The sequence below is a fragment of the Lolium perenne genome, chromosome 2 (genome assembly GCF_019359855.2).
Source record: "Lolium perenne isolate Kyuss_39 chromosome 2, Kyuss_2.0, whole genome shotgun sequence".
Lineage (NCBI taxonomy): Eukaryota > Viridiplantae > Streptophyta > Magnoliopsida > Poales > Poaceae > Lolium > Lolium perenne.
In genome coordinates, this window is record NC_067245.2 from 165915902 (window position 1) to 165927009 (window position 11108).

The 11108-nt window shown below is 43.0% G+C and overlaps 1 protein-coding gene across 3 annotated transcripts; it reads right to left on the minus strand.

The window, feature by feature from the left end:
• Window positions 1–827: 827 nt before the first annotated feature.
• Window positions 828–10630, minus strand: LOC127333831 (ubiquitin carboxyl-terminal hydrolase 8). 3 transcript variants are annotated; one of them, XM_051360265.2, is made up of 12 exons: window positions 10381–10630; window positions 10056–10283; window positions 4839–4965; window positions 4587–4646; window positions 4415–4507; window positions 4011–4268; window positions 3627–3938; window positions 2981–3238; window positions 2736–2884; window positions 1993–2619; window positions 1475–1748; window positions 828–1386 (listed from the first exon to the last, which is right to left on the minus strand). In XM_051360265.2, the coding sequence occupies exons 1-12, from the start codon at window positions 10500–10502 to the stop codon at window positions 1279–1281; spliced, it is 2616 nt and encodes an 871-aa protein (XP_051216225.1). In that variant the 5' UTR covers window positions 10503–10630; the 3' UTR covers window positions 828–1278. The 3 variants fall into 3 exon arrangements, with proteins under 3 accessions (XP_051216225.1, XP_051216226.1, XP_051216227.1); XM_051360266.2 differs by having other exon boundaries at window positions 4839–4961; window positions 10381–10610; XM_051360267.2 differs by lacking the exons at window positions 4839–4965; window positions 10056–10283; window positions 10381–10630 and having other exon boundaries at window positions 4415–4485.
• Between the last annotated feature and the right edge of the window lie 478 nt (window positions 10631–11108).

Sequence of the window (11108 nt, forward strand, 5' to 3'; positions counted from 1 at the left end):
AGGTATCCGATCCAATCAACCACTCCTGTCACCGATCCATCCATCTGACGCATCAAAGCCACTCATTCATGTGGTCTCGGCGCCTCTTTTGCTTTTACACATCCGTAGCCGTACGTACGTCTTCATCAGCCCAAACAAGCAAGAGGATGTCAAGATAACACGCCAGAGAGTTTGGGAGAAATTTTATCTCCGCTCCCTGTAATAGTCACTACAAATATTTACTCAATGAGCTACTCAAAGCTCATGCTCATGTTGTGGAGCCTCAGAGTTCGTTCTCCGACCATAGCAAATGACACCATTGATATATCCTTCTGTTGTGATCAAACTTTAGGTTAGATTGCACCAGCATGGATGGTCCAATCCAGAAAATAAAGACCTGCAAAGTATTCCACTAACAACCCAGCTTAATTATTTGAGTTAGTGGATATTATCACCATCAGCAGCCAAAACGTGACACAGAAAATGGCGGGTCTGAGCTTGCACAACAAGATTTCATTGTCCCCTGACACGGACTTGTCATTCAAACAGTTCATAAGGACAAGTTACACATACTCTCGTCATTCAGAACAGTTCGTAAGGACAAGTTACACATACAGGACTGAAATCAATCCAACCTGGTCTGCCACTGTGGTCCCATGATAGACGGAAACAATACGTCTTAAGCTGAGACAGAATATTTGTGCAAACACACAGGCAAACAGCAGCACCAAGCCCAGCACTCACCTTCTGTTAATTGTCAAACAGTTGAGTTATGGAGACAGGGCCAGGGGACAGGGTGATACCATGAAAAGATTTACTGTAACATTTTTCATCATGTGTCATCGGACTACGAAAAGTTTACAATTTGCATTCATCGATGGAGCAACACATGGAGAGTGGCTGTGGCGTCAACCTCACGGCAGCCTTCATGACAAGAACATATCAAAGGGTTAATTTACAGAGCTGTTACATCATTTCGCATTCCTGGCAAAACAATTTGGTGGCAGAAAAGAATATTGCTGGCCCTTTTGCTAATCAACTTGAGCAATTACAAAGTGGACCCAGCCATGTGCTAAAAGAATACTGTGAGTTGGTAGGAAAAAGAATATTGCATTAGCTAGGTCCTCATGTTGGCAATTGAATCTGTACAGGCTGTTAATATAGGGTTAGTGACTTGAGAGATTCAAGTGCCAATATGTTGTCCAGAAATATGTAAGAGATAGCTGAATATATAGGAAAACTCCAAGCTTGCCAAAAAAAAACCTCCATCAAAACATGCTTTGTGCTGCAGTTGTACACTCACTCTCGTCTGTAGAATAGAACATAAGCAGCTGGTGTTTTTAGATTGTCCTCACTTATAGGTGTTACACATTCATCATCAAACTTGAACCATCCCTTCCCTTCTTGCTGCAGAAAGATAGAACATGTTAGTAAGATGCTTCATTGAGAAGCATTAAGCAATTGAAAACAAAGCATAGTGAGCGCAGGAACTCACGTAGATGCTTGCTGTGTAGTGTCCACCTCCCATATTTCCATAGTGATTGCTAATGGCGTACAAGTGATAGCGGCTGTTTGGTTGATCAGTCTTGGCGGCAACATAAGATGATAGGTCTAAATCACTAATGGGGAAATCTACGAATGTCTCGAGCTTGTTTCTTGTGAACTGGGTATATGAGAACCTTTTCAGATGGATGACCAGAACTTCAGGCAGCCTCCAAAGATCTAGTTTCTTCATAGCTTGCTGATGCTTTTTGCAGCAAGGGCAGTACCTGAAAAAGAAAAAAAGAAAATAGTGAGTCTCAAATATGAACCCAACACAACTATTGCAATTCAGATTCCTTAGCATGTTTTGAGGTAAGATATGCAATGGCTAAATTTATTTGTAACGTAACCCTCAGTGTAATATTTGCAAAATCAGTGCAAAAATCATTCTAAGAAAAGAGGAGAGGAATGCCGTACACATCGTGCAAATAGTGGCGAAAAGAAATACAGTTGTTCCTCAGGAGCACTCACCACATGTCCTCTGGCCCCAGTGGTTCCTCTTTTAGAAAGGCTTCTAGACAGCCATGTAATGCAACACAATCTTCGGATTCTTTCGGGATAAGCTCAAGCTTGTGTATCTCAGGTAGATTGTTGAGCACTGAGGTATTATATTGTCTTGACGCACTATGATGCCAATGGACACTGACATGCAGCCGGCTTGGTGTTGTCTCAATTAATTTTAGATCATTCACTTCTATTCTTGTGTGTTGGATATCATCCCTTTCATTTGTTAAATAAAATTCAAACTGTTCCGTGTGTTCCTCCATGTCAGAAACAGCAGTTAACCCACCGGAAGACTCAGTAGGTCCCGTCACTTCACATCCATTAGCATTGCAGTGGCTTCTTTCAGGGTTATCTTCCAATGGAACACTCTCATCTGGATAGGAAGGTGTTGCATCCATTAGGTCAATGGTTCGGTCACCATTGCACCTCTCACCATCAGTAATCAAACTTGTGCTCTTGGAAAATTGAAATGGATTCAGCAACTTCAGATAGATACTTTGAAGAGTCAATCCATTGAGTGTCCCAGAAAGGCATGCCAAAAGTGGAGCCTCAAATTCCTTCATTTGCGGAATTACACTATCAACACCAGAATCCCTAAATTCAATGATATGCAAAATGTTAAGATTAAAGATCACAAAAGGCACATTATTAGATGCATTATCACACATAAATTAAACAAATAATACACAAATATATCTTATGGTTCTTACTTAACAAAGTGTTTGTGTGTAAAAACCACAAGTGAGGATTTTTCATATTGCTTCGGTAGCCGATATGCCACCAATTTATCTCCATCTCTCAGCAAGGAAACTGAATCTGAAGACTCCTCCAGGTATCGAATGATGTGGTTATTATAGACCTGCATAGTCAATTCCAGTAAGTAGAACTCGTATTGCTTAACTAGCATAGAAAGTTTGCAGCATCAAAAAGGTTCCAGATGAGAGGCAAAGTTTACCTCCGTTATCAGCAGGGTCTCATCGTCTCCAAGTGTACAAGCAGCACTTATAGCCTGAACAAGATCACTAAGAGTGCCAAACTGTGGCACGCTGACATCATATGAGAATGGCTCTCTGCTACCATCAGTGCTGAAAACTGTCACAGTCATCGCCCTACTTGCCGTGGAAGGCACGGGCAAAGATAAGTACATAAACGGATCAAATGTGACAGATGTTTTACTGCAAGTAGGACAAGTTAATGTAGACTTGTATTGTCCCTGCAAATTGATAACCAGAAGGAAATTAACAACAGAAACCGACCACATTATACTTGAGTTTTTACTGTATTAAATAGCTCGGTTTCAATGTAATAACAAATGATTCGCAAGAAAATGAATATTTAGCAAATGTATGCATCTATGTTTTTCCAAAAAAAAGCACAAATCAAGTGCTGTTATGTCTACTTGTAGTGTTTCCAGGTCAACCACTCAACCCCTTATAGGTGCTTGCTTTGCAGAATCATATGAGGACTTTCACCATTATCTACAATATGGTTGTTTTCTTGTTTATGAAATCATATTGACATAGAGAAGGGTAGGAACAAGAAAAACTTTTTAAATTGTTGTAAAATGTCGATTTTTTTAGATAACAGGGTTCTAAACTTACATGACAGGTATCAACTATTACAGAGTCATTTCGAGCTAAGTGGTTGCTCCAATACTCATCTGCTACTTCTTCGTCGGGACGGCCACTTGCATCCTTAGCTTCTTCATATGGTTTGCATTTGACCTGATTAAGATCTTCATGAAGACCATCCAATAAGAAAGCAAGAAGCTCTTGTGAATCATGCTGGTTAAAGCCACTGAACTGAGGAGCAAAGCAGGCAATATTTTCCTTAAAACGATGTGGTGCAACTGGTTTTTGATCATTGGTCCATAAACTCCTCAACAGTTCTCCAAATGCCAAAGCAAGTTCCCCCTGGTCAATGTAAGCATCAGTAAACATTTAGGTGATTAACAAAGCAAAATTCTCATGACAAACTCTCCATACATTCAGTCCTAGTGGATTTGTTCGATTAATATCTCTGTCATAATCTCCAAGGAAATAATCAACAATCTTTGTTGTGTGAGCCAAACATTGGATTGAGCTGTTCATAAAGCAAGTATTCCCGAGATTTTCCAATCCGATTAGCCCCATTGAGCCAGCTCTTCCAAAGCTCCCACAAAAGAAATCAATATTCATGTTGGTCCCACCAATTTTGAATGTTAAGGAATCAGACATAGCATAGACTTGAACTTCTAGAAGATTCTGCACATGCAAAATATAAGAAAAGGGTAAGGAGGTAACTCTAGAGAATATCCTATGCCAGGCTTATGAATCATAGGTGAGGTTGTTGGTCAACAATTCAATATTAATATGCTGTTGTAGGAAAAGTGTAAGCAATTGTATCTCACCTCTTGCTCTGAATGGCAATAGTCTTGGTGTGGTCTATTCCATTCATTCATTAATATTAGGTTTGTCTGCCCTGAAAAATCCCAAACATGAACCTGGATACAGAAACATTAAGTAAACCGCAGTAACGGAAGTGTATTTCCAAAATCGGAAATGCAACAAACAGCAACTTACTGGTTGATAATCAATGTTAAACATCTTGTTTGCCCGCTTATAGTTATCGACTGGATTATCCTGAAAAAGAACGAAAGTTGTAAGGATAGTGAAAAGACATAATTTGACCAGTCATATATTGTTTCTCAATGGTTTCTGTTTGCCACTACTGTTAATTCTGTTGTTTGTTTATTTATTATTACTTCACACCTTCTCAGCATCCTTCATCTAATACAAAATGACACACGTTTAGATGTGTTTTCATATTATTACCTTTTTGCTGATCTTAACAGTCAAAATGCTTGTTTCACGCACAGATATCCTAAGCACCAAAGGATAAGCACCAGCACTATCTCCAGCAAATGAATGTTTATTATGCAATGCCAAACTAGAGTTCTGTCTGAAGAAGAAAACAGAAAAGAGAGATAAAATTAGGGGATATGAACATCAAAGATCACAAGATGAAGTTATAAACTGCGCGTCTGAGCCCAATAGGCAGACACAACCCGGACAAACAAGATAAACTGATTATGTTTAACTAATAGTATGGTCTACTTAAGAGCCATCTTTGCCATTCAAGTACTAAACAAGCATCGGCACACTGCAGAACATGAATACAACAATTTAATATTTCAGGTACGGAAAGTAATGTAGGTATTAGCTATTGACATGTATGTATATGATGATGGCATCCTATTCACTGAGTTACCAATAATGTAAAATATAGAATTGTTGACGAAACGTGAGTCTAGACTTACAATTGCAAGAAGGTGAAAAGTGAAATGGCCAACACTCAGAATATCAGTCAGATGAGTTTAATGTATATCTTAATGCAGAATATTCAAAAATAAATGAACTCGCAATCTGGTCATATGCAGTCAAAGATATTTAACTTTGCCGAGCAAGTGAAAACTAACATAATCAACACAGAAATATCAACTGAGATTAGTGGATCTCTTAATGCAGGATATTCTATAAACAGATGACCTTGCAATCTGGTTATATGCAGTTAAGGATATTTTCCCATCTACAACATTAGGGATGTCACTAATTTGACCTGTGGCAAATAATTAACCTCAGAACTAGATTTGATGGTTGTTTTGCGCAATTTTTTGATTCTCAAGATCATGAGAAGACAGATTACCTTAAATTGTCAAATCTAAGGGTGGATAAAAGCTAGGCTGCTAAAAATGTGAATTACTACCACCTCTGTTCCATATTATAGTCTACTGAAAACGTCTTATAATATGGAAGAGAGGAGTAAATATCAAGGATACTTAATGTTGTGGGTATACTTTATGGGTATTGCCAATGACATGGTCAAGATCCGGCAAGCCCAGGTGGCCCACAGATGGTGGTGGTGGCATATGGCCCACCGGGTGGCCCAGTTGATATTGATAGAAGATGGATGAAGTCCAGCGCAGGAACAGGAGCCGGATCCCAACCGACCTATGCAAGTAGGCGGATCCATGGAGGCCCATGAAGTATCCGGATCCATGACGGCAAGTTAGATCTAGGTGGATCCTTGACGTGCACGGCAATGTGTATTCCATAGTTAGGCATCTTGTATTCCGGCTAGGACTCTCCGTGTAAACCCTAGATCCGGGCGCCTTTATAAGCCGGATCCTGGGAGCCCTAGAGGCACAACCACAACTCAATGTAACAACGTGAAAGCGCCTAGATAATTCCAGCAGCAGTAGGCCATGTCCTCGAGCAGGTGTTCCGAAGCTGGGTAAATCGCGTACCACCGTCCCGAGTGCTTTCCGCCCTATGGCCCCTACTTCTTCCCCCCTCCGTGAGGATCCCTCCTCCAGGGAACCGTCGAATAGGCAACGACACTTATGCTTGTCAAGATGATTGATCATATCAGGCTTACCTCCCAACAAGGCCCTTAATTCTCAAAGAAGCAGGGAATTTAAATTACATTGCTACCAGCAATCGATTGAAAACTCAAGAACGCCTTACACCCTTACCAAAAGGTGTGATTTACTCCCTACCATCTTTTGTGCAGAATTTTTTTTTTAAAAAGGTGACAAGACTATGTTAGACAGTAACGGGCTCCTTTCGACTACAGGCAGATGAGACATCATACTTAGCATGCTACTAAGTAAAATTAAAATATAGCAGACAATGAAATTAGAAGCATAAAACAGCAAATTTTTGTGTGATTTTGTCTCCAAAATATCTATTGCATCCATGCTTGATAGAAAAAAGATCTACCGTACATTAGTACATGGCAGTCAACCGGAAAATGTAAAGATAATCCAAGAACTCTAATAAATGGGTTCGTACATAGCAGATACAATTATATCATAACGGTTAGATTGCATTATGTGGCACATAGATTCTCACCTCCATCGAGAATGGATAAATTCAGAAACAATTTGATTTGGCCATAGCCCAAATAGGTACAAAGAAGACCTACAGTCATCCTTTATGATTTCCAGCTAACTAGGTCAAGCTAATGATTCCCTCGAAAGAAAAGGTTAAGATGTGGATTTTCTTTTCCTATACGGGTATAGATTTCCATGTACAGCTTGCTGTCTCGCAGATTTACATATTGACAAGTATATGACGAGATCATGCACACGGACATTAATTGGGTGTGCTATTGTTTTGTATGAACTACAACCAATATATCTTTATATAGCAGTTGAACAAAATCTGGGAGTTATTCTGGCAGACTCGTATTTTTAATGGACCACAACTCATAGACATTGATAACTACACCCAAAGAAATCAATATGCATACCTTGATTCCGGTGACACGGTGAGTCATAATTAATGTAGTAGTAGAGTACTCTTGATACTATTTTAAGAAATAGTAACATGGGACATGGCACGAACTTAAGCACGGGGAGGACACTGAAACCCTCAGCACATCACTAAGCAAGATCATGAAACGATAAGAGTTAATACTTAGTACACATGTTGGTCCTTGAACTATCCCTTGCGACAAAGTTTGGTCTTCAAACCAAACCAGTCCCTCCAATTTCCATTTCTGGCTCACTGTCATACCGCCGCACAATGCACATATGGCATGTTGACAAGCTGAATCTGCAGGATGGGGCTCAGCCCAGTGACAGCATGGACCTTACCTCTAAATCATCTGAGCAACTCATCACATGTCTCGTTGTCCATGCACAGGACATTTAAATGCAACAGTACTTTACATGCTGGAATCTGGATACTCAAAATGCTCAGATGGTGAAGAACACTGTGTGGGTGTTTGGATCAGTTTGGGTGTGCATGCCACCAGGAAGAGCAGCACCACGGGAGTAGGAAGAGGGGGCAGAGAGAACAAGAGGATGTGGCATGCAACTGTCACGATTGCTCTGCGCCCAGCTTCATTGCAATTTCTTCTTGCTCTCACCACCATTGCTCCTGAATTTAGTGCTTCCCCTTTTATGCTGCAATGGTAATGGGTTTGCTCTGCAGAACACTGGACAGGTAAAAGGATGTTGTATCTCTCCATCCCACGGCCATCCAGTGTTCACCTAGTTAGTCGTGGTCCAAGAGCATCCAGCATGGCAGGCAGCAGAAGTGTCCCACAGAAGGAGAGGTAGTGATTTGGATGGCCTTGAGCAGAATGGTTGGGAAGGGCAATTAGGATATTTGACATAGCCTGAAACTAGGCAGCTGAGTCAAAGGCCACGGGTGGAGCCACATAGGAAGATGGGTCAAACGAGCCAACAATCGAAGTTTAGGGACTGACCGGATAGCTTATTAGTTTGAGGACCACACTGAGCCCCAAGTGATAGTTCAACCACCAATTAAGTATTCACTAAAGAACTATAGCAATTATAGGGAGGAATCATTTTTAGATAGTCCTTACTTGTTTTTCTTGAATTGAAATGAAAAGCACCTAACCAGTTCACCCAAAAGCTCAAGTTGTTTAGATTTCAGCACTCTCTTCACGTCTAGGCTCAACCAAGCATTAGCGTGGGATCAATATAGGCTGTAATTACTTTTATTAATTGTGTGCTGCCCACTTGGCTATGGTGACATATTTAGTTGCATGCACCTAACAAGTTCACCCAGAAGGTTAATCTGTTGGGAAAAGATGGGCAATATATTTGAAAGACTTTGTAACTTGTAAGTTGTAAGAAAGGAAAAGCAAAGAAGTCAAAACTCCTAACCGCTCTCTCTAAAAAAATATCCACGCTCTCTTAGGTTAGAAAATATGAAGAGGTAACTGATATAATACAATAAGAAAGTACAAACTCGCATATGTCTTTTGTCCAAAAGTTGTATGTACAAAGCACCACAATGCCTATGATAAAATGACCCAACATACAATATATTGGTTGTACGTGAGCCAGGAGAGGCGATCACGAGCAGCGGTGGCCACGAAACAAATCTAGGGTTCCGTTCTCCTTGCCGGTGACGCCGGCGGTTTGTTCCGCATCCGGTGGCCTTGGGGCCTTGGAGGTGTGGCGGACCATAGCCCCTTGCCTGCGGGGAGTTTCCGTTCTGAATTTAGGTTGTTTTTCAGTGTCTTTTTCGGGATGGCGAGGCGACGGCTACATCCTGAAGTCAAAATAAGGTCCTCCCCGCCCTATCCTCGCTCCGGTGGTGTGTCCAGCGCTGGCAGAGGGCACGTGGAGTCAAGTGCCCGGCGGATCTCCTAGGATCCAGTCGTTTTTCGTGTCGGCTTGTGTGGCTTATCATTGGCGATGGTTGCTGCTCTGGTGCGCTGGTCCTTTGGGGCCTTAGCACGACGACTTCCCATATATCTACTACAACAAGCTCTACTACGACAAGCTTTGCCAGGCTCCTGTGATGGAGGGGCGAGGGCAGCGGCACACCTTTGGCTCATGCTAGTGTTGTAGCCGTCGCTAGGTGGTCCGAGTACCTATGTGTAATTTTTATTACTTTTGGGGTATTTGTACTACTGTTGATGATTATTAATAGATCGCTGGGAATTTTCGCAAAACAATAATATATTGGTTTATCTTAGTCTCCAGATTTCCCAGATAAACATGGACGGTGTCACATCTCAAATGCAAATAATTTAGAAGTCATATGTATTTTACATGCCAAACTGTTGAATAATGCTGGAGGTTGTACAGATGAGAATATAAGTTCCTATTTGAAGTTTGGCATCAACATGCCATGGATAACGCACGCAAATAGATAGTCTGGACCTGGGCATTGGCACATTCCCATGTGAAATGTTGAATGCATAGATTACGTGCTTGCTTAAGCTCGCGAACCTAGTCAAGAATAGCGTAAAGGTAATAAAGCTGGAGACGTTGCTACAAACAGTTGCGCAGTAAGAAAGCTTAAGCTTAATAACTAGAGCTGGATCTACTACTAGTGGCAGATGAAACGGCAGCTAGCTCATGCGATTGCATCATCAATCAAAGATGCTGCTCCCTACAGCAGCATCCCGTCGAGTAACAGCAGCATCGGAATTGTGACACGAACAAAATTACGAAGAAGTTAAGGAGACGGGGAGTAAGAAATGCGGCTGCGAGGCGGACTCACCTGGCGAGCGCCCGCGAGAGCTCGTCCGCCGGCACGAGCGCGTAGCTGCGGCTCCCTCCGGCGGCTGCGCCGGCGCGGCGCTCCCCGCGGTCGAGGCGCAGCACGAGATCCGGGTGCAGGAAGCTGTGGAGGAGCCTGAGGCCGTAGTAGGAAGGCGATGCCGCGGGCGTGGCCGCGTACCGGACCCCGCCCTCCTCCGCCGCCTCCTCGCGCACCCCCGCCCACCACCTGCGCGGGCAATTAGCAGCACATTGTCAGCGAGTCAATCCCGGGCGTGTTCAGCGAGCGAGGAGCTTGAGCACGGACGCGCGAGCAGCGAGCGTACCTGAAGGGGACGAGGCAGACGGCGGCGGGGCTGGACGGGGAGGCGGCGGCGGGGGCGTCGCAGGCGGCGGAGGTGGAGGTGGAGGCGGAGGTCGGGGCGGAGGCTGTGGCGGCGGTGGCCATTGCTGGCGGGGAGATGGGATCTCTGATCTGGGGCGGCGGGCGAGATGAGGGGAAGCGTGTTGGAGTGAGCTGGTGCGCCAGAGGCCTGGCAGCAGCTAGCTGCGTTTTGTTTTTGTTTGCTGCTGCTGCTGCTGGTGGTGCTGGAGATGGATTTGATCTACGGAGTAGATTTTTTTACCTTTGTAAATTCGGGATCGAGAGCTGGCCTGCCTTTGCTTGCTGTGTCGGGCTGGCGGCTGGCGCTTTGGAGAAGACGCAAGGGGGAAAGCGAGATCGTAGCTCAGTGGCCGGCGTCACTCGATTCTCCTTGACCAGCTAACGGTTTGACAGCTGGCTGACCAAAAGTGTGGCAGCAGGAACTGTGAGGAAGTATATTCGCAAAAAAAAAAAAAAAAAAAAACTGTGAGGAAGTAGTAGAGCAAGAACAATAGTATAGTCAGCAGCTGGCTATAGTGGTTTGACATGTCATCTATAACTAGCTTAGGCTGGTCATAGTGGGGAGTAACTTAGACTAGTAACATGCATATGTTACTTGTCTATGTTATCTTCATAGTGGGTAGTAACTTATATGTAGTGTCATGCAATATGTTATTTATTGTCTTGTAG